Below are 24,449 nucleotides of genomic sequence, written 5' to 3' on the forward strand. Positions count from 1 at the left end.
CAGGCCTTCCTAAAGAAGGAAGAAAGGTCATAGATACACAACCTAACCTTACAACTTAAAGAGCTGGAAAAAGAACAGCAAATAAAACCCAAAACCAGCAAAAGACAGGAAATAATAAAGATTAAGGCAGAAATTAATGCTACCAAAACCAAAAACCAAAAACAAAAAAAAAAAAAAAACCCAGTAGAACAGATCAATGAAACCAGACGCTGGTTCTTTGAAAGAATTAACAGAATTGATAAACCACTAGCCAGTTTGATCAAAAAGAAAAAGGAAAGGACCCAAATAAATAAAATCAAGAATGAAAGAGGAGATATCACCACCAACACAACAGAAATACAAGAGAATATTACGAGCAATTGTATGCCAATAAAATGGGCAATCTGGAAGAAATGGACAAATTCCTAGAAACATATAAACTACCAAAACTGAAACAGGAAGAAATGGAAAATTTTAACAGACCCATAACCAGTAAAGAAATCAAACTGGGAATCAAAAATCTCCCAAAAAACAATAGTCCAGGGCCTGATGGCTTTCCAGGGGAATTCTAGCAAACATTTAAGGAAGAGTTAACACCTATTCTCTTGAAGCTGTTCCAAAAAAATAGAAAATGGAAGGAAAACTTCCAAACTCTTTCTATGAAGCCAGCATTACCCTGATTCCAAAACCAGACAAAACCACACTCAAAAGGAGAACTATAGACCAATTTCCCTGATTAACATGGATGCAAAAATCCTCAACAAGATACTAGCCAACTAGATCCAACAATACATTAAAAGAAATATTCACCAAGACCAAGTGGGATTTATATCTGGGATGTAGGGCTGGTTTAATATCTGCAAAACAATCAATGTGATTCATCACATCAATATAAGAAAGAACAAGAACCACATGATCCTCTCAACAGATGCAGAGAAAGCATTTGACAAAACACATCATCCTTTCTTGATAAAAACCCTCAAGAAAGTAGTGATAGAAGGATCATACCTTGAGATCATAAAAGCCATATATGAAAGACCCAACACTAATATCATCCTCAATGGGGGAAAACTGAGAGCTTTCCCCCTAAGGTCGGGAACACGACAGGATGTCCACTCTCGCCACTGTTATTCATATTGTATTGGAAATCTTAGCCTCAGCAATCAGACAACACAAAGAAATAAAAGGCATACAAATCATCCAGGAGGAGGTCCAACTTTCACTCTTCACAGATGATATGATACTCTATATGGAAAACCCAAAACATTCCACCAAAAAACTGCTAGAACTGATTCATGAATTCAGCAAAGTCACAGGATATAAAATCAATGCACAGAAATCAGTTGCATTCCTATACACCAACAATGAAGCAACAGAAAGAGAAATCAAGGAATTTATCCCATTTACAATTGCACAAAAAACCATAAAATACCTAGGACTAAATCTAACCAAAGAGGTGAAAAATCTATACACTGAAAACTATAGGAAGTTTATGAAAGAAATGGAAGAAGACACACAAAAATGGAAAAGTATTTCATGCTCCTGGATAGGAAGAACAAACATTGTTAAAATGTCAATACTTACTACCCATAGCAATCTGCATATTCAATGCAATCCCTATCAAAATAACACCAGCATTCTTCACAGAGCTAGAACAAACAATCCTAAAATTTGTATGGAACCAGAAAAGACCCTGAATAGCCAAAGCATTCTTGAAAAAGGAAACCAAAGCTGGAGGCATCACAATCCCGGACTTTAAGATGTATTACCAAGCTGTAATCACTAAGACAGTATGGTACTGGCACAAAAACAGACACTCAGATCAATGGAACAGAATAGAGAAATGGACCCAGAAACATATGGCCAACTCATCTTTGACAAAGCAGGAAAGAATATCCAATGGAAAAAAGATAGTCTCTTCAGCAAATAGTGCTGGGAAAACTGGACAGCGACATGCAGAAAAATGAACCTGGACCACTTTCTTACACCATACACAAAAATAAACTCAAAATGGGTGAAAGACCTCAATGTAAGACAGGAAGCCATCAAAATCCTCGAGGAGAAGCCAGGCAAAAACCTCTTTGATTTTGGAGGCAGCAACTTCTTACTCAATAGGTTTCCAGAGGCAAGGGAAACCAAAGCAAGACTGAACTATCAGGACCTCATCAAAATAAAATGCTTCTGCTCAGTAAAGGAAACAATCAGCAAAACTAAAAGGCAACCGACAGAATGGGAGAAGATATTTATAAATTACATATCAGATGAAGGGATAGTATACAAAATCTATAGAGAACTTACCAAACTCAACACCCAAAAAACAAATAATCCAGTGAAGAAATGGGCAAAAGACATGAATAGACATTTCTCCAAAGAAGACATCCAGATGGCCAACCGACACATGAAAAAATGTTCAATATCACTCATCATCCGGGAAATACAAATCAAAACCACACTGACATATCACTTCACACCTGTCAGAATGGCTAACATTAACAATTCAGGCAACAATAGATGTTGGCGAGGATGTGGAGAAAGAGGATCACTTTTGCACTGCTGGTGGGAATGCAAACTGGTGCAGACATTCTGGGAAACAGTATGGAGGTTCCTAAAAAAATTAAAAAAAGAACTGCCCTGGGGCGCATGGGTGGCTCAGTAATTTAAGTGTCCGACTTCAGCTCAGGTCATGATCTCGTGGTTTGTGGGTTTGAGCCCCGTGTCAGGCTCTGTGCTGACAGCTCAGAGCCTGGAGCCTGCTTTGGATTCTGTGTCTCCCTCTTTCTCTGCCCTTCCACTTCTCATGCTCTGTCTCTGTCTCTCAAAAATAAATAAACATTAAAAAAATAAAAAATAACTACCCTACGACCCAGCAATTGCACTACTAGATATTTATCCAAGGGATACAGGTATGCTGTTTCAAAGGGCCACATGCACCTCAATGTTTATAGCAGCACTATCAACAATAGACAACATATGGAAAGAGCCCAAATGTCCATCTATGGATGAATCAATAAAGAAGATGTTATATATATATATACACACTCACATATATATGTATACACATATATACATATATATACATATACATATATATGTGTGTGTATATATATATATATACATATACATATATATATGTGTGTGTATATATATATATATATATATATATATATATATATATATATATGGAGTATTACTCGGAATTAAAAAGAATGAAATCGTGCCATTTGCAACTATGTGGATGGAACTAGAGGGTATTATGCCAAGGGAAATTAGTCAGTCAGAGAAAGACAAATATCATATGACTTCATTCATATGAGGACTTTAAGATACAAAACAAATGAACATAGGTAATGGAAGCAAATGGAAGCAAAAATAATATAAAAACAGGGAGGGGGACAAAACATAAGAGACTCTTAAATATGGAGAACAAACAGAGGGTTGCTGGAGGGGTTGTGGGAGATGGGATGGGCTACATGGGTAAGGGGTTTAAGGAAACTACTTCTGAAATCATTGTTGCACCATGTGCTAACTAACTTGGATGTAAATTATAAAAAATAAATAAATTATAGAAAAAAAATAAAAATAAAAGCAAAAAAAAAAAAAGAATTTCATTTTGGTTTTAACAGTGGGAATTAAATTGGTTACAATTCAAAATGAAAACCCAGGGGCGCCTAGGTGGCTCAGTCAGTTAAGCATCCGACTTCGGCTCAGATCATGATCTCATGAATTCTCGTGAATTCAAGCCCCGCATCGGGCTCTGTGCTGACAGCTCAGAGCCTGGAATTTGCTTTGGGTTCTGTGTCTCCACCTCTGTCTTCCCTTCCCCTGCTCATGCTCTGTCTCTCTCTCTCAAAATAAACATTAAAAAAAATTTTTTTTAAAAAACAAACAAAATGAAAAGCCATAGTTCTTCCTCAGTCTTTTAAGTTTAAATCGCAAATGTTATTATTTAAGTCAGTAGATACCTTACTGAGTTTTGAATATCTCACAAAGCTGTCTTTTGAGTATGGTCATAAATCATGAAATGGATATGGAGGGATCTCAGTTTGGGTCTTGGCTGGCGCTTACAGAGCCAAAAGGTTGACCAAAGAGCCTCACTTCTGCCTGCAATTGTCTTCGAATTAAGAAGATTCATCTCTGGCTAGCTAACGAAACACAAAGAATTTCCGTGGTCCTCCAGGCTCATAAATAAGTCAGTGATGCAGCTAAATATGTAATTCCCAATCTAAGAGTTGTTTCTGCTAATCCTTATATTTGAATGTTCTTTTGTTGTTCTCCCATGCCAGCATATTTGAGGTAAAGCATGGGGATTGAGCAGTAGTTAAGAGGGTTGACACTTCTCTAACATAGCATAGCTATTGTGCTTCTATTTTTCCAATTGTATCATTACATGTAATTCTTAAAATTAACACCAGGCATATACTTTGGACAACCTAGATCTCAAGCCTCACCAGTCGGTGGTTATTGATGTAATTGTTTTAATAGTAACCACCTACATCTCACGTGATTATGTTCCCTCCTCCCCAAATCCTGCATGTATCAATTGGAATTATTGTGCAGGAGACAGAAATTTCAAATAACAATGGTTGAAACCAGATAGGTGTTTATTTCTCTCACATTTCTTTTTCTAAAGTCTAGGAACAGACAGTTTAGGTCTATTATGGTGCTCCATGGTGTAAGATATCCAGGTTCTTTCTATTTTGTTGTTCAGTTTTATTTTGTTCAAACCAGGCATGTGGCTTCCATGTCAGGGTCTAAGATGGCTATTCTATACCTTCAGTCATCGTGTCCATGTTCCAACCATTAGGAATAAGAAAAGGAAAATAGGGGCATTCCCCTCCCCTTCAAGAATATGTCTCAGAAGTTACACTCATTTCAGTTATTTTCCATAGACATCCCCTGTCTAGAAATTAGTCAGATGGCCAATTTTACTTGCAAAGAAAACTGAAAACTACCTCTTTTATTTTGGGTGACTGACTATGTGCTCAGGTAAAACTTGAGGTTCCTATTATGAACCCCAGTGGAAGAAAGGAATTACCAATATTAAGGGACAACAGATAGTGTTTCCTCTACTATACACTCTGCAGAGGCTCTTAAAATCTCACTTGTGTCATGTCTGTCATATCTTGGATTCTCCAGGGGAGAGGATGGGTAGAGTGTTTTGGAGTTGGATACTTTCTTTCCCCCAGGTCAGTTAGACTCTGATAATTCCCCAGCAGATTAGCTTCGGTTTAACTAGTTTCTCCAGAGGGCAAGACTCATTAAGAAGAACAGGGTGCTTCTGTTAAGAAAACAGAACGTTAAGAACAGAGAAAAATGTTTCCTTTCCCCCTCTCCCTGCCAGAAGCACTAGGAGATTTTTTTGTGATACGGGAAACCTGTTCAGGGAACCTGCTCAAGCATGGGGAGGTAAATCTCACAAAACTTGGGACCTTCTCATGAAAAATTTCTCCTGAAATTTTTAACTCTCAGAGTTGTCCATACAACATTGCCTCCAGCAATGTATCAGTGACAGTTCTGATTTTCCTACCCCTGCACTGGTTCCCACAGTGGTTTCCCCTGTTAATGATAAATTGAGGCACACTGAATTTTTCAGTTTATTTGATCAAAAACCAATTCAAATCATGTGCCCAGTTAGAAGTGGTTAGAAGGGCTTCACCAAAAGGAGCTAGGGGAAAGACTTTTATAGAGAAGAGGTAAGAAGCAAAGCAGGGAAATTATTTGTTTATTTTTTAAAATGTTTTTACTTATTTTTTGAGAGAGAGACACACACACACAGAGCGTGAACACGGGAGGAGCAGAGAGTGAGGGAGACACAGAATCTGAAGCAGGCTCCAGGCTCTGAGCTGTCAGCACAGAGCCAGAGCGAACTCACAAACCGGGAGATCATGACCTGAGTGGAAGCCAGATGCTTACCTGACTGAGCCACCCAGCCGCCCCAGGAGGGAAATTATTTAATTGGCTATATCCCACGCGGTCACCTTCTTTGGGAAAGCCAAGTTGGCTGCTTGTGATCGATTGTCCTTAGGTTTTAATTTTTTCACCTTGAGGCATTTCAGTCTTAGGTTTTGTAGTGCTTACCTAGGGTACTCAGGAATTAAAGCCACTTCAGTCTAATGGCCTCCTTGTCTAGTTAATTTAACACTTCATGAGCCTCTCCTCCATTAAGTTGCTATTCTCTGTATTTGCCTGTCAATCTCTCCAATCTTGGGGGCAGTGGTTTGTCCTCTCCTCAACTCTTTTACAGATCCTAAAAGAGTTGCTGATTTTTTTAGTCTGTTCAACTTTTTACTTGTTGTTAGGGAGCACTGACAGCTTCCAACCTCTTTACACGTGGAAGGAACTCCTTGCGTCCAGAAACAGGAGCTACACCGCCATTCTACTTTGTCTCTATGAATTTGATTCTAGGTTCCTCGTATAAGTGGAACCATACATTATTTGTTCTTTTGAGTCTGGCTTATTTACTTAACATAACATTTCAAGATCCATCCATGTTGTAGCCTGTATCAGAATTTCATTCCTTTTCAAAGTGAAATAATATTCTACCATGTGTATGTGCCACATTTTGTTTATCCATTCATTCACAGATAGACATTTGAGGTTTTTTCCATCTTTGGGCTATTGTGAATAATGCTGCTATGAATATTGGTGTACAAATGTCTGCTCCAGTCTTTGCCTTCTCTCCTGCCACGGTGCAGAAACAGAAACTCCTCTCCCCTCACATAGTTCCTTTCCACAGAGAAGTGGAAAAGGAAGGGAGACCCAACCAAATTCCCCATGAGTGGTGTCTCGTGAGAACGGCAGATTAGTTATCCACAAAATGAAGACTTTGCCTTCTTTTCTACACATCGGAGTTGTAGCAAAGGTTAATTTTGAGATCGTTCTCTATGATGATTATTGCACTTAGGTTAGAGATGTGACAAAAATGTCCCTAATTGAGGCTGGCTACAATTACCTTGGTAAAACTGCTACAAGTGAGCATCTGTTCTTAGCTTTGCTTTCCAGACACTTAATTTTATTGACACACCCCAAATTAAGCAAATTGAGATTTATTGTTAGGCGTCATTCATATATTAACTTATAATGAAACCATACAAATTTATAATGAGAACCAGAACTGCCAGAAAGACTAATTCTCTTCCCTTGGTCATTGGCCCCATATTATTTTTCAATGGGTTGCTTTCTTCCACCAGAGCAAGGAGACTTAGGTGTAGGATGTTAGTGAATTTTCTCAGCCATCCGTAATAGCCTGATGCACACACCTCTAGTAAAAGGAATCTCCTATCTTCGGTATAATCATCTTGCCGGTTTGTTTCAATAGTTAGACTTTTGGCATGGACGCTATTTTCAGTTATCCTGAACTCTGGCTGAATCTTAGAATTGCCTGTGGAGGTTGTGAAAGATACATATGGCTAGGTCTCATCCATACCTAGTGAATCAAATAAATCTCCAGGAGCTTCAGCAATTTTGTTAAAGTTTTACTAAAGATTCTGGTTCATGAGTGAGAGTTGAAAATCAATGGACCAAACCTTTGCTGGTGGGTTTTAGCAATCACTTTAGGCTGACATTACTGGTCATTGATTCTGTACTGTTCCAGGTTGACTGAAATAAGATTCTGCACAAGGAGCCAACACTCTATTCCTCAATAATAATCCTACCTAGAAATGCTCATACTTGAAGGCCAGTAAGTAGTGAGTACATTCCTTGAATTCCTATAGAGGTCTGCAGCTGGTCAAGGCAGATGTTTAAAGACTGAATAATAGCAACAATGATGATCAACTGCATTGAGAAAAACATTTCCTTAGGTCAGATCAGATGTTTGACAGACCAATAATTGCTTCCCTAGATACATTTTTCTATTCTTCCTTTTAGTATCAAACCACATTCTGCAGATTTCTCACCTTAAGTGTGCCCTTGGCACTAAGTTCTGGCCAGTGTGATATGAGCTGAAGAAATATGAGCAAATTCTTAGCCATGTCCCCTTCAGAGAAAGCTGGCTTCCCTCTACCTGTTCCCATTCCTGTGCACTGGAGTACAGATCTGTGGTGAGTTGGCTGAGGCCAACTGGACAAAGACAACACCTCGGAGCTGGGGAAATGATCATGTGGATCATGTGGAAGGAACCCCAGTCCTTCAGTGATCACATAGAGCACCGTCACCTTCCCACCCTGGACAAATTGCCTCCCCTGGATTGTCATAGAAAGGAGAAATAAACTTTTATCTGTTTGAGGTACTGTATTTTAGAATCTTTGTTGCATCAGATTCATCTATACCATAATTATAACAGAAGGTCACAGGACCAGTAGTCTTAGATATTTACTCACTTGCTGAATTCTTGTCACTATCCCCTTCTCCAAAATGCCAGGGTCAGAATGTCAACAAATGAGACACTAAAAAACTTTCACCACCCATTTGTCTAAATGTGCAACCTAACATCTTTAAGTGGCAATGGATTATGGCAACTCCATCTCTTAGTGAGTGTTCAACACCCTGTTGAAGATCAGCAAGGGAATGTGTGCTATTAGAAATGAGGCCTCGGTCTGTCTCCCTCTGCCTTCTCTAGAAATATTCTTTCAGACCTCCAGGCTGTCAGCACATAAAGGCACAGAAGGTGTGAAGACACAGACACTGGATAACGTTCACTAATGACTTCCCATGTGCTAACAGCGCCCCTTAAAATTGCCCTTTATTGACATAACCTTTATTCCTGGTATGAAGGCCTCCTCGTGACCAGGACTTGCTTTCATCTTCCCTCTCTACCTCTTTCTCTTACTCTTGCTTCCTCCTCGAAATTTCTCCCTTTCATATTCTTAATGTCTACTCTTTCTTAGAAGTGCTCCCTCCGTTTTGACATTTGTTTCACAAGCTTCTAGCCCAATATCCATAAAATGTTTTGCTTCCTGAAATCCTCAAAACCTGCTGCTCTTCCCTCTGCTCTGGCACTACTGTTAGAGCATATATTAAAGTGGTGAATTGCTTATACTTACTTATAATGAAGATATTTTTCATTTTTTAAAAAGTTTATTTATTTTGAGAGAGAGAGAGCTTGCACACATGTGGGAGGGGCAGAGAAAGGGGGAGAGAGAGAATCCAAGCAGGCTCCGCACTGTCTGTGCAGAATCCAAGGCGGGGCTTGAACACACGAACCACAAGGTCATTACCTGAGCTGAAACCAATAGTCAGATACTTAACGGATTGAGCCACCCAGGCACCCCAGAATATATTTTAATAAGAGAAGGAAGACAATCTTCAACAACTGAATAATGTCAAATATTGACATTTTGAAATGTCAATTTGTATATATATACTCATTATCACTGTGAATGTCCTTGTTCTCCTGAAGTTTATATTCTAGTAGTTGGAAAACATAGTCTCAGAGTCCAGTCTTACAGAAAAGGTGTTCCTGAGTTCAAAATCTCATTTGGATAAAGTATCTTCTACTTTTTGTTTTGATAGATTAGAGTCATGTCTGGAGAGGCTCTATGTCACTGGAGGTATCTCCTTTGATCTCTTAGAGAAGAACTTGATAATATTACTAGCTTTTGTAATCTTCTGACTATGAAAACTGGGGTGGAATATTTATCTCATACTCAATGCAAATCATAGAATGCACCAAATGCAATAAGGGACAAACAATTTCTTTCTTGTGTTTCAAAAAATATGATAGCTCATAGATATCAAGATCTTTATATTTCATACATGTGAAAGATATCCATCTTAAAGAAAGAAAGAAAAGAAAGGTTTGGATAAAGTGTGTGATCTCATTGCTGATCCTAAGTTGTGTGTGATCAGGACAAGTGACCAAGCATATTTCTGAGCAAACAGTGGACAGAGAATATGTCTCCTTCATTTGTGACACAGGGTTATGATGACCAACAATGAACAAGTACATGAAAGCACTTTGAAATCTTTATATTATAGAGCATATACAGTGTGAGGTATTATGACTGCTATATACATTATAATTGAAAAACCGTTCTTGTATGCTTCAAGTCAACCAGAAATACAAATTCAACTTCGCACAAAAGTATGCAGGGGCAAATGAATAGGGTTCAACTAGGCATCATCAGTTTTCTTCAGTAAGGAGCAGGATAGGGATAGCGACAAGCTTTGGTTCTATACTCCCCCTAATGTTGTTGGAGAATGTTGTGCTAGAATAGAAGATATGGAACCACCGTGCTCTCTGCGTATTGGATTCTACTCTTCCACTCTTATTCAACAACATTATGTGCATCATAAATTTTCTAAAGACAATACCGATTAGGGTTTATTTTGGTTAGGAAACAAACACAATTTTTTTTTTCTTACTGTTACAAATGTGGTGGCCTACATTCACTCACTGAATAATTAAAATTTAAAATTAATGTTGTATCACCACTTCACACCCATTAGGATTGCTATTATTAAAAAAAAGAAAGAAAGAAACTGACAAGTTTTGGTGAAGATAAGATTGGAGAAACTGAAAACTTAGTGCACTGATAGTGGGATGTCAAATGGTGTAGCTGCTATGGAAAAGAGTGTGGTGGTTTCTCAAAAAATTAAAAATAGAATTACTATATTATCCAGCAATTTCATTTCCAGTCATAGGCCCAAAAGAATAGAAAGCAAAGGCTCAAACAGATATTTGTACATGCTTGCTCAAAACAGCATTGTTCACAATAGCCAAAAAGTAGAAGCAACCCAAGTAAGTGTTCATTGATGGATGAATGGATAAACAACCTGTAGTGTATACATCCAATGGAATACTATTCAACCTTAAAAAGGAAACAACTTCTGACACATGCTAAAATATAGATGAATCCTGAAGACATGGAATAAGACAGTCACAGAAGGACAAATACCGTATGGTTCTACTCATATGGGGTATCTAGAATAGTCAAATTCATAAGAGACAAAGTGGAATGGGGGTTGCCTGTGGCTGAGAGGAGGGGTAAATGGGGGAGTCATTGTTTAACGTACACAGAGTTTTGCTTTGCAAGATGAAAATTTTCTGGAGCTGGCTGGTGTGATGGTTGCACAACAGTGTGAATGCACTTACTGCCACTGAAGTATACACTTAAAAATGGCTAAAGTAGGGGCGCCTGGGTGGCTCGGTTGGTTAAGTGTCCGACTTTGGCTCAGGTCATGATCTCATGGTTCATGAGTTTAAGCCCTGCATGGAGCTCTCCGCTCCCAGCACAGAGCCCGCTTCAGATCCTCTGTGTCCTTCTCTCTCTGCCCCTCTGCTGCTCATGATCTCTCTCTCAAAAATAAGCACTTTTTTAAAAAGTGGCTTAAGTAGTAAATTTTGTGCTATGTATATTTTATAACAATTAAAAAAATTAATGTTGCATCAACTCAAGGGATTCTAACATAAAGAATGAATTGTGATATGAGTCAAGGTTATGGACAATATTCATCTTATTAATTTGGTATTAAGGAAGAGAGAATGCTAATGGAGACAGGATGATAATCTTTTGAAATCATACAATGGGTAAAGCTAAAAATTATAGTTTTGATATATCTTAAAGAATCTCACGGATTGAGGCCAGGACCTGGATTTTTTTATGCATTATTAGATAAAAAGAACAATCTGTATAAATAATCTTTGTTCTATTTCCATGACTCTAATGTGTATGGATCAGATCATTTATCTGGAGAGAAGGAGATATGTTATGGTCATTTCCTGCCTTATTTACTGTACTATACCATACTCTCACAAATATATTATATGTTGGATAATCCCAAGATAGGTGAAATGAGCATGTCCCAGATGAGATGGTCCATAGCACGTACTCATGCTAGCCTATATGCAGAACTTCTTCAGCTGAAGGTTGACTTTTAGAGATGGAAATTTCTAAAGTTTGATGGGATCCTCATTCACTCAGACATTACGATTAAAAGCCACAAGTCTCCATGTGAACAGTGGTTCCCCCTTAGTCACTGAAATGGGATCTGAATCTTTGTCCCTAGACCCTTATTTGCATCAACTAATTGATAAAGTAGGATCTTAGCTCTGAGTCTGAAGACAAGAATAAGGACTGGGGAAGAAATAAGTGGATTGGATTTCAGTACGATGTGCAAAAGTAACAGACACTCTCCCTACCATCTCCCTTCACTCCTTCTTATCCCATTTGCCTTAAGTTATTGAAAATAATAACGAAAAGATATTAAGGGGGGGCTGGGTGGTTCAGTCAATTAAGCATCCAACATTTGATTTTGGCTCAGGTCAGAATCTCATAGTTTGTGAGACTGAGCCCCGCCTTGGGTTCCACACTTACAGCTCGGAGCCTGCTTGGGATTCTCTCTCTCCCTGTCTCTCTGCCCCTCTCCCATTCTCTCTCTCTCTCTCTCTCTCTCTCTCTCTCTCAAAATAAATAAATAAACAAACTTTAAAAAAGATGTTAAGAGATTTCACAAAGGGAGAGAAATTATTACCTGAACTGGACAAATAGATTTCCTTCATCATACAGATTCTCCAGCCTTTTTTGGAAGTGGTGTATTCTCAAAGAAGCCACATCTACTGGCAAGCCAGGAAAGGGATTGTGAATAAATGTGACTGCCAGAAAGTGAGGAATTTTTTGTAGTTTTGTGAACAGTGTTGCTGCCTAAGCTAAAGCAAAGGTGTGGGAATCTACAAAAATACTATTGGACACTTGAAAAGTACCTCGGGGAGCTTGCCATCCTGAATATTTCAGTATTTATCCTGAGATGTCTCTATTAGAATCTACATCTTTATGTTTTCGTTGAGTATTTTGTTGTGTGGAAAGAACAGAATGGGTGAAATATCTACAAATATAGCACTAGAAAGTTTAATTTCACAATTTCTTGAGGAGCTTTAGGTTCTTTTTCTTTCAAATTACATCACAGAGAAAAGTAATTCCCAACCCAGAAACCCCACATAACCATACCAGAGACACTTCACTAGGTCAATGCACTTTATTATTTCTACTGAGCTAGAGATGTACATGAAGACAACATAGGAGCACACTCCAGATAACCATTTCCTGTCCCTCTTGGAACCAGCCACCCTTTCCCTTCAGGCATTCACCCTCCAAACACATCCAAAATGTGGTAAATGACGTGACCTGTTTGAAGCCACATCCCAGAGCACCATCTGTGAACTTAGCCCACATTGTTTGCATGGTGTCAGGAGAAGAAGGGAAGAAGGTGGATGATTAAAATTGATAGGATCAACGTTACCGTTCTCAATTTTGAACTGTAAGGATCCATATGGCGAGCGATGTGTCCTACTCTTGGCGTCTTAGAGAATACTCTTTTAGAAGGGTCACTGGAAGTAACCGTGGAGGACATGTTTCTCCTTGATAGTATCATTTATCTCCATAATATCATTTATGTAAGCAGGGATAACTTCTTGAATATCATTTTGCCATCGACAAGTCATAAGGACCTGTCCCTGCCTGTAAGAAGATTCATAGACACAGTCTGTCATTACCACTCCTTCGATTAAATTACAGTACACTCCTTTTATTGATTGCCTGCTCCTGTGACATCTCTTCACCCCATTCTTACAAGACACAAACAGGTTGTTACAGATGTCTTGCAGTTCCTCAAATGATATCTGGAGGAAGAAATGTTCTTTTACACAACGGAATCTGTTGTGGACATTTTTCATCTTTATTTCATCAGTGCAGTAGTTGGAATCAGTTAAGGGTCTTCCCGGATCAATAATGGTGCGCCTTTTGAAAACATCCTTAGGGGTTGGTAGGGTAGGTCCGGTGCTGCGCATTTCCTCCAAATAATCTTCAAATTGCTCTATCTCTTCCGCTGACAACGGAACATATTTGTGCAAGATTTTCAACTGCAGTGGCTGCAGTAGCAGGAGCAGCAGGAGCAGCAGAGTGAGGGGCCGCAGGGTGATCAGAGTCCACATGCTTTCCAGGGGGGACTACGAGAGATAAGGGGATGTGAGCCATTTCCATACTGTGCCCACTTCTATTCCTGTGCTGGGCAACATTCCTTTCTGCCACTTACCGCCGTTCTGAGCTCGAAGACTTTGAGCAGTATTCAAATTGATAATTCAGAATATATTTAACCATTTCTGAAGTATGGACTAAAAAGTAACCTTCCTAGGCCTGTACTCAGTCGGAAGACTGTCGATATGAGAGGAAAAGGTGAAGGAAGAAGGGAGAGAAAAGGAGAGAGAGCAGTGAGCAAACAAGGAAGGATGAGGAAGAGAGAAAAGGAGAGATGGAGGGCAGGAGGGAAGGAGAGAGGAGGTCAAGACAGCAGTGGGGAGAGGGGAGAGAGAGAGAGAGAGACAGACAGATAGACAGACAGGCAGAGAAGAGGCTCCCACCATCCGGAACAAATGCATCTGTTCTCTTCTTAGGAGTTGTGAACTCACACCGTAGAGAGCTGTAAGTGATCCTCCCTCCCCTCCGCCCGCTGCTATGAGGAAAATTCTTCATCTTATGACTTCTCCTCTTGCTCATCTCAGACCATAGACGCCCTGGGAGAAGGGATCAAGCAAGGTACATGGGGTCAGATGAACACCATCTGCTTTTCTTTGTGAGTATGCTTTCAGCACGACCTCCTTGCCTGGAGCTGCTCGGTCCATTTTGTAGCCTCCTCTGCCTGCTGTTACCACTCAGAATGGCTCTGCCACCAAGGGGCATCACTTACCTTGTGGGGGTGTTTTTTTATCCTATTTTTTTCTTCTCTTAGGTAGACTTCATGGTTTCTGCTGTGATCAGGTTTTGCATCCCTAAACTCTCTCCACCCTGTGAGCCTGTCTGCAGAGTTACAGTGACCTCATCAGTACCTCTCCTTACCTCATCAGTAAGGAGATATTTCAGTCCTTACTTTCCTCGCTGTCAGTGCATCTGCCTGTCTATTCACCCCACAGCAGGCTGCACCAAAATCCCCCAGTACTTTATTTATTTATTTATTTATTTATTTATTTATTTATTTATTTTAAGTTTATTTATTTTTGAGAGAGAGAGTGTGAGCAGGGGAGGGGCAGAGAGAAAGGGAGAGTGAGAGAATCCCAAGCAGGCCCCTCACTGCCAGTGCAGAGCCTGATGCAGGGCTCGAATTCACAAACCCTGAGATCAAGACCAGAGCTGAAATCACGACTTGGATGCTTAACCAACTGAGGCATCAAGGCACCCCAATACCCCCCAGTACTTTAAATACACATGAGCAAGTGTCTCTGCAACACAAATGTGTAAAACTGAGATGACTTACATTATTTAAAAAATTGTCCTACCTTAAAAAGAAATGAAAATGTTTAATTTGTTACATACTAATGAAGCACATTATTACTAAGCTTTGTGGTCGTTATGTTAAATAATTATTTTAAAACTTTCCTTGCAAGAGCCTGAACAGTAGTAACATGTGTTACAGGGATTGTGCCCAACTGCTAGATACCAGGGGACATTCTACCCTTTAGTACAAAGTGTCATCTCTCACAGAGAACTCCTGGGCCTATCTATCATTTTCCATTTCTACTCCAAATCTGGCTGTTAATCAATTCTCCAAGGAGACTTCCCAGACAAAGGCAAGTGCTTTAGGTACACTGGAGAACAGGCTTCCAGGCCTACCTGTGCCTGGAGTCTCTTGACCTTGTTCAGTCCTTGTGGTGTCTATGTTTCAGAGAATGGATGCCTCAGGGCTGGGCTGCAGAGATCCTGATATTGGGGGAATTGGCCTCCCCTTAGAGCACAGGAGCTTGGAGTAGAAAGGGAGAAAAACAACTGTGAGCAGCTGAAATAAATACATAAGTAACATGTATAAATAATATTTATTTGTACATAAATAAATATACATACAAATAATAAATAATAATGGCTAACACAACAAGCAATGATGTACAAAGCACTATCTATACATTACCATCTTCATCATCCAAACAGCCTTATGATAGACATGTTGTTTTTTAGTATTGTTTTTGTCTTCATTGTAATCAGCATCTCTTTGTGAAAGGAGGTTGCTTAAAATCTTACATTGGGCCTGGCAAAACCCTGGTTCATGCTCAGGTCACAAGTCTGTCTGACATCTACAATTCGGTTCTTCACTGCTATTCTGTGGCCCTTATCAGTCTAGTTTCCCTTCCTGAGGCTAACCTGTGCTTCCTTCTCTAGGCTGTCTTTGTAACTCTGTCAGAAGAAACTAACAGAAACACAGAGATCACAAAAGTGGCAAGAACCAGGGGCGCCTGAGTGGCTCCGTCAGTTGAGCGTCTGACTCTTGTTCTCAGGTCTTCATCTCAGGGTCGTGAGTTCAAGCCCCACATTGGGCTCTGTGATGGGTGTGGAGCCTACTAAAAAAAAAAAATAAGTGGGGAGGACTAGAATTGTGTCTGAACCACTGGAGTGCTGTAAGAAATTGGCCCACGTGCTGGCCCACGTGCCATGAAGCCTAGCTGAGCTGCTGCAGGAGAGTTTCCTGGGTTTTCTTACTCCACTGTGGCCTTGGCATAAGAGAAGTCTTCCCTTAAGGCAACCTGAGTGATTCTCCAATACTCATAACCCAGAGACTCTGAGCTACGTGGAGATGGAAACAGGTTGGATCTAACCTTTGTATATGTGAGTAGAAAAAGTCAGAGAATGGAGGAGTTAGAGACAGGCAGATGTTGGGGTGCCTGAGTGGCTCAGTTGGTTAAGCATCTTACTTCAGCTCAGGTCATGATCTCAAGGTTTGTGAGTTCAAACCCATTATCTGGCTCTTTGCTGTCAGTGCAGAGCCTGCTTCAGATCCTCTGTCTCTCTCTCTCTGCCCCTCCGACTTGCTCTCTCTCTCAAAAATAAATAAACATTTTTTTTTAAAAAGGCAGATGTGGGGGGCACATATGAGAAAGTAGAGAGAACAGGAGGATTGAAGGCAGGAGAGCAGAGAATGGAACTGGAAAGAAAAACTGGCCTGCAGTGGTGACGTGAGACTGGGCAGTCTTGGTGTGGCCATAAGCACGAACCCTTCCTCCCATCCCTGCTTCTACACTCTTATCAGACTCCCCTGGGGAGTCTCTTCAGGAGAGTGAGACCATTGTGAAAGTCCAGGGAGCTTAGCACACATTCCCATAAATGAGAACCTGGAGTGTCTGCGGCATCTTGGGCTGCAGAAAACGGAACAACAGGTTCATGGAGAGCAGAGTTCAGGCTCCTGCTGAGGACATGCCTCAGGGCCTGCCCAGGATACCTCCTTGACTTTTGTATCCTAAACTTCTTAATTTTTTTATTTATGAATTCAGATTGTAGTTTCATACTTGTCAAAATCCTTTCTGACCCCAAATTATATGCATTTTTGCTTCTATTCTATTGTATTACTTTTATGGATTTTTGAAAAATGTTAAGTCTTTTACCCATCTGGAATTTATTTTGAAGTATAGTGAGAGGTGGGTTTTGTTTTCACATGATTTTTCCATAATCCCAGTACCAATGATTTGGGGTCCCTCATCACTAATTTAAAAGTTAGCTTATATATTAAACAATTCTGTTTCTGAACTATCTGTTGTGTTTTGATGATGGTTTTATCTATTCACTTGCCAGTGATATGCTTTGACTTATTCTAATAAGTCAATATTTCAATAAAATATTTCAATATCTAATAAAGCAACTCACATTCATTCTTCTACCTGTTCAAAAGTTAGTACTGAGACAGAACAGAAAGTAGATTAGTGGTTGCTTGGGGCACAGGGTAGGAATGGGAATTTGCAGTAAATGGGCAAGACAGATAGACAGACAGAGACAGAAACAGAGAACAGAGAACAGACGGATTGAAACATGCTCATGCAATGCTTCTTAAGTTTTTGCCTGGCAACCTCACACAGCAGAACCACCTGGACGCCCTGTGGATTGCAGATTCCCTGGGTTTTGCTCAAACCTCATTAATCAGAACCTCTGTGAATGGGCCCATATATTTGCACTATAAACAAGTTCACAAGGTGAGTCTTAGCCCACTAAGGTTTGAGAAGCACTGCCTTTGTATACATAAAAATGTAATTTATGACATAGAAAACATCCCAAAATAGTGGGGAAGTTTTAGGCCTTTTCAGTAAATGTTTTTGGAAAAAAATTGAGATGAATTGCTTTCACTGTTTGGCTATAGTGAATAATGCTTCTTTGAACATGGGTGTGCACATATCTGATTGAGTCCCACTTTTCCTCTCCGCTTTTAAACGTGCTTGGGAGGGTTAGGGTAACTTATAGGTGTATAGGCAGGGAAGGGCCTGAGAGAGGTTGTCTATCCCGGGCCTTTTCTATTATGCAGGTCTTGAGTCCCTGGTCACAATTTAAAAAAATAAAATAAAAGAGTAAGATGGGTCAAAGTCTCCCCAGGGAGACAAATACATATTTCAGAGAGATTATTAGGTTGTATTTTAAAAGTAAATCATTTTTAAAATGCAAGACTTTTAACAGATCTTACAATAAGGCATCAAAGGATTATGATTGTGTAATAGTTATATAGCTTCAATCACAAAAGGAAAAATTAAAATTGTATCTTACAAATTGGTAACAGTTACAATACCTCATAAACTCAATGCTGGCGAGTGAGATAAGGTGGGCAATCACTCATTTGTGATCACAGTGAAAAAGTTGGCAAATATAACAAAAAGCTTTGAAAACCTGATAATATCCCCCCACTTGTAATAGCTAAGATTCTAAGCAGCAATAGTTTATATAGAAATATGGACAGTAAGCTTTACTTAATAAAGACAAAAATTTGAAATTTGAAAACATAAATATCCAAAAATTTGAGGAAAGGTTAAATTGAGTCTGATATGTTCATAAATATGGTAAAAACAATAATAACCACTGTAGTAAAAGCTAATATTTGAGATAGCATTCTGTAGTCAGAGAATTATATATTATAGAATAGATTGTTTTCCAGAATTTACAAATAAATTAACCAATGAAAATTTAAAAATATGAAATATATTTAATATTATAGTAGTAGGATTATCTGGTCACAAGTGATAGAAGTACCAAACAAATTAACTTAAACACAAGAGGAACTATATTGACTCACAGAAAACAAGTCCAAGAGGCACAGCAGGATGAAGAAATTAAATCTTTCACTGCACTCTTATTTTCTCTCTCTTCCACCACTGTTTTCTATGCTAACTTCATTCTCATGCAGGGTCTCTCAATGTAATGGCAGAGAAAATCATTGTTACCTTTATAGCCTATATTTAAGGTCACAGTAGGAAGTGTCATCCTCTCCCACTTTCATCCAATATAGAAAATAACTTTACCGGTTGGCCTTGTTTCTGTCACATGCGTAAATCCAGGATTGTGAGGTCTTCTGATTGGTCAACCTGTAACACATGTCCTCCTCGGGGAAGTAAAGGCAAAACCACACCATTAAAATTCCAGCAGAATTCCAGTTGCTGACCAAAGGAAGGGTTGTTACCTACAAAACAAGAAAGGGATGGAGACCAGTGGCAAATGTCCATAACAAATGGCTGGGGAAAAAATAAAACATTGAACTATATCTACAACATGATCCCAATTAATGGAAATATAGATTATGTGGTGGGGGCGGAGGAACCAAAACAAAACCTCAATAACCTGTTATTTCTGAATGGTTGATTTCTTATTGTTGTCTTTAAAGCTATCTATTTTTCAAATTTAAAATAAGTTAGTTCTAAGAAATGTCACTTACGAAATGGATTTTTAAGATCTGGTTTTGGACGTGTTCTTAAATATGAAGTGCCAATTTCTCAGACTGCCACATTTGATATCAGTTAACTTCCACTTTTGCTCAGTAGCAGGAAGAGTCAGTTCCTTAGTTTGAGTGGTTAAGCAAAGATAAAAACTCAGTCTTTAGAGTTAGACTTACCTTTATGAGTAAATCCCAGAATATCTCTTCGTTGAATTCCATAAGAAAAATCTAGGTTTTAGCTAACCTCAAATTTAGACTCTGTTTAAACATTTTGAGGCAATATTTATGCTTCTGACCTTTACACCCCTAGCCAAACTGAGAATGGTGTCAGGCTGAGAAAATCTAGAGAAAAATGTGATTTTTGTAGGTCCTAAGAGGATCAGTGACTTCCCTGAAATGCACATCTTTTGTTCAAGACATTTACTAGGGCCCAGGCCCTAGTAAAGACCTGAATATTTGAGCTCACAGAGACAGAATACAGAAAGGAACTGACTCTTCCTGATGCAAAAGTGGAAGTTAACTGATATCAAATGCGGCAGTTTGAGATACTGGCACTTCATATTTAAGAACATGTGTCCAAAACCAGATCTTAATAGATGTACGCAAAATAAGAGTTACCAATAATTGAAAATCAATCTTCAGAGCACAAATATAGAGTAATTTTGACATCTTATATTGCAAAAGTGGAGTCAAGCCAGCTCCGGGATGACAAAAATCTCTTTGTATTTGTTTGCAGTTTCCTGCAAGTTTATATTTATGCATGCCTTAATTACCTTTTTTATTGTATGATTCTATATAAAAAAAATTTTTTTTGAGGTTTGTTACATTGTTATCTGCTATTTTTTTTTCTGTAATGTCAGTGTGAGTTTAGCAGGTACAGACTAAGATATCGCCACTGATATGGCTTGATCTCATAATTTGGTCCTTCTCAGTGATCAGAAATAACAGGAAAATAGAAGCATAGAATATATTAGGATAGAATATTTCATAGATTTTGCCAGGGAAAAGGAAAATAAAGCCCAGTGAGACAGTGGGTTCTATATCAAGAAAAAATAGGGGAACCTGTCTGGCTCAGTCAGTGGAACATGTGACTCTTGACCTTGGGGTTATGGGTTTGAGCCCTGCATTGGGTGTAGAGATTATAAGAAAGAAAGAAAGAAAGAAAGAAAGAAAGAAAGAAAGAAAGAAAGAAAGAAAGAAAGAAAGAAAGAAAGAAAGAAAGAAAAAATAACAGATTTCAGTGTTCACACCCACCCACCCATACGCACACAAACACATTCCTCCATGTATGATGGACTAGAGGTCAAAGTAATATTTTTAAAACAACATTAAGGATATTATAATGATACAAGTATATATAGTAGAATATTTTTCACAATTTTGGAGCTAGTGAAGGATGTCTTTCTTAAACCAAACAAGAGCACAGCCACAAAGAAAATTATTGAATTATTGAAAAGCTTGATTACACATGCATAGACTGAATTACATACCTGTATACATGAGTACAAAGAAAATCTGACCCCAAAACAAATAACATGACAATGATCTCTAATAGCAGAAGACACCAAAAAAATAAACTTCAAAAACCAGCAACAGCTTGGGAAAAAAAATGCTTTGGGGGTGCCTGGGTGGGTCTGGTTAAGTGTCCAACTTCAGCTCAGGTCATGATCTCACGGTTGGTTACTGGGTTCCAGCCCCACGTTGGGCTCTGTGCTGACAGCTCAGAGCCTGGAGCCTGCTTCAGATTCTGTCTCTCCATCTCTCTCTTTGCTCATCCCCTGCTAGTGCTCTGTCTCTCTCTCTGCCTCTCAAAAATAGATAAAAAATGTTCAAAAAAAATTTTAAGTGCTTTGAAAATGTGATCAGTGTGAAAGTGCTTCTCAAACTCAGGTGTAAGAAAAGTATGAATTTCTTTTCTCAATCCATTGTATCTGCACCAAAACCCTAGCTCTTAAGGGTGGCAGCACAATTTACCTCTGTTACAATTTTAGGTGTCTTCTGCCTTTCTTACATAGTTAGGAAAATCAAAGTATCTGCATTTGCCCTAGTAAAACAGAAAGTTACAGTTTTGTACATGAGTGTTGATCATCATAGTTTCATAGTTTCTCTTTCTGTTATCATAGTTTCTCTTTCTGTTATCAATTGTCTTAATATGGAACATAGGGTTGTTTTTTCCTCCCCTTTTAAACAACTAACATTTTTGAAACTTAACACAAAAGCCATTGATATCCCTTTGAGCTACCAAAGAATTTGGTAAAGAATTTCTTGTGCTGTAAAGAATTTCTCTCTTTCCCAATATTCTACAGCAGTAAAAGCAAAATGCTCATCTATGCCTTCACAAAGTATTCTTATTTCCTATGAGATCTTCATCAAACTCCTATATTTCTTAGCTTTTGCATCATTAACTCATTATGAGTGCAACTCTGCCATGATAGATTTACCTTCTCACTAGAAAAGCAAGGAGAGGTGGTTTATCTCCAAAAATTTTAAGGAGCCTGTTTAGACAAAAACACTTTAAACTTTTTTTTTTTTTTTTAAGATTTTATTTTCAAGCAATCTCCACACCCAACGTGGGGCCCAAACCTACAAACCTGAGATTAAGAGTTGCAGGATCTACCGACTGAGCCAGCCAGGCTCCCCTAGACTTGGTTTTATTTATTTATTTTAATTTTAATTTTAATTTTTTTTAATGTTTATTTATTTTTGATAGAGACAGAGCACAAGTGTTGGAGGGGGCAGAGAGAGATGGAAATGGAAACCGAAGCAGGCTCCAGGCTCTGAGCTGTCAGCACAGAGCCCAACGCAGGACTAGAACTCACCAGCTATGAGATCATGACCTGAGCCGAAGTCAGATGGTTAACTGACTGAGCGACCCAGGCACCCCTAATTTTTGTGGTTTTTTTAACATACAGGTTTTTAAATTTTTTTTTTAATTTATTAACTTAGAGAGAGAGACAGAGAGAGTGAGAGGGAGAGGAGCAGAGAGAGAGGGAAAGACAGAATCCCAAACCAACTCCACGCTGTCAGCACAGAGTCCAACATGGGGCTTGAACTCGTGAACCATGAGATCATGACCTGAGCTAAAACCAAGAATCAGACACTTAACTGACTGAGCCACCCAGACACCCCCAGATTTGGTTTTAAAATGAAAGCATACATAAGGATGAATATAATCTTCTAGTCAAGATGGAGTAACACGGACCTGATTTACCCTCCCACCTGCAACAATTTTTAAAACTGATAAAATGCTGGAAAAATTAGTTTCAAGACACTAACATGAGACAACCAAACACACTGATCTTTGAGATACAGGAAACTAACAAGTTTCAATTTGCCTGGCTTACTGCCTGGAGAGAGATTTCAGGCACAAGTGAAGGGTTGGCAAACAGGAGGAGCCTGAAAACTACAGGAGATGAGGAGGAGGAATTGAGGAAACAAGGAGGCCAAGAAACTTGAGTCCACAGGACACAGTACTAGAAAGGAGAGCACTGCCTTGAACAGAAACGTGGAGATCTGCACAGGGTTTCTCTCAAGTATGCAGCAGAGTACTGTTTATCATGAGTGTGGGAGAAAACCACCTGAGGCTGGGGAAAGAATTATCTAAAAGGATCAGAGAAGATAGTGCCTAACCCCACTAACCAGGCTGGAAAAAGTCAAGATGCATGGGATATTAGGTAGAGTACTCAGGAAGGTCTTGCCTCAGTAATGGGCAATAATTAGCCTTAGGCTGCAACTGCTCTGCACCTGCCTAACAAATCAAAAGGATCGAGTGGTTCCGAATAGCTTATGTGCATCCCAGAAAATAGTTCAAGAAAATTTATAGGAATGCAAAATTATCCTTACCTGGTAAACCAACAAGGTAAAATTCACAACATCTGGCATCCAATCAAAAATAACTAAGCCTGGGGGCACCTGGGTGACTCAGTCGGTTAGGCGTCCGACTCCTGGTTTCCGCTCAGGTCATGATCTCACAGTTCATGGGATTGAGCCCTGAGTCAGGCTCCATGCTGATGGAATAGAGCCTGCTTGGGATTCTCTCTCCCTCTCTCTCTCTCTGCCCCTTCCCCACTCACACACACTGTCTATCTCTCAAAATAAATAAATAAAAACTTTTAGAAAATTACTAAAAAAGGAAGCAGATAAACAAAAACCATACTGAGGAGAATAATCATTCAATTGCATTTGGCCATAAGAAGGCATAGAATAAAGACATTAAAACTGTTATTATAAGGGCGGCTGGGTGGCTCAGTTAGTTAAGCATCTGAGTCTTGATTTCGGCTCAGGTCATGACCTGATGGTTCACAGGTTTGAGCCCCTGTGTTGGGCTCTGTGCTGACAGCTCAGAGCCTGGAGTCTGCTTTGGATTCTGTGTCTCCCACTCTTTTTGCCCCTCCCCTCCTCATGCTCTGTCTCTCAAAAAATAAATAAACATTAAAAAAATTTTTTTAATTATTATTATAACTGGATTTCTTATGTGAAAAAAATTAAGTAGATTCATAGACAATAGAAAAAAACAAATCAAACTTTGAAACTTTTAAAGATAAAAACTAAAATGTGTGAGATGAAAAGTACACTGGATGAGATTAATGGCAGATTAGATATTGCAGAACAAAGATTAGTGAATCTGAAGGTTATAGAAATGATCCAAATGAAACATCAAACAAGAAAACAAAGAGTGAAAGGAGCATCAGCAAGCTGTAGAATTAATTCAAGTGACTTCAGATGAGTAATTAGAGTCTTTGAAAAGGAGAAGCAGGGGGATAGAAAAAAAAATTAGAAGCAGTAATAGCCAAACACTTTCAAAAGTTGATGGAAAGTATAAATTCACAAATCAAAAAAAAGCTCAATGAACTCCAAGCACAAAACAT

At 39.0% G+C, this 24,449-nt stretch overlaps 1 protein-coding gene across 9 annotated transcripts in view; it reads right to left on the reverse strand.

The window, feature by feature from the left end:
• RNASE9 (ribonuclease A family member 9 (inactive)) overlaps window positions 1-24,449 on the reverse strand; it is a 126,091-nt gene that overhangs the window by 58,575 nt on the left and 43,067 nt on the right. For 3 of the 9 annotated variants that reach the window (XM_060619094.3, XM_060619095.3, XM_060619096.3), the window contains 3 exons: window positions 19,172-19,329; window positions 15,522-15,648; window positions 12,880-13,864 (listed from right to left, as the gene is read on the reverse strand). In XM_060619094.3, coding sequence (XP_060475077.3) covers window positions 13,244-13,849 — 606 coding nt within the window. In that variant the 5' untranslated portion in view covers window positions 13,850-13,864; window positions 15,522-15,648; window positions 19,172-19,329 and the 3' untranslated portion in view covers window positions 12,880-13,243. Of the gene's footprint in view, window positions 1-12,879; window positions 13,865-15,521; window positions 15,649-18,945; window positions 19,060-19,171; window positions 19,330-19,581; window positions 19,644-24,449 lie in introns of those variants that run through there. The other 6 variants (XM_060619097.3, XM_060619098.3, XM_078448417.2 and 3 more) reach the window with 5 other exon arrangements.

The sequence above is a fragment of the Panthera onca genome, chromosome B3, assembly GCF_046562875.1.
Source record: "Panthera onca isolate mPanOnc1 chromosome B3, mPanOnc1 haplotype 2, whole genome shotgun sequence".
Classification (NCBI taxonomy): Eukaryota; Metazoa; Chordata; class Mammalia; order Carnivora; family Felidae; genus Panthera; species Panthera onca.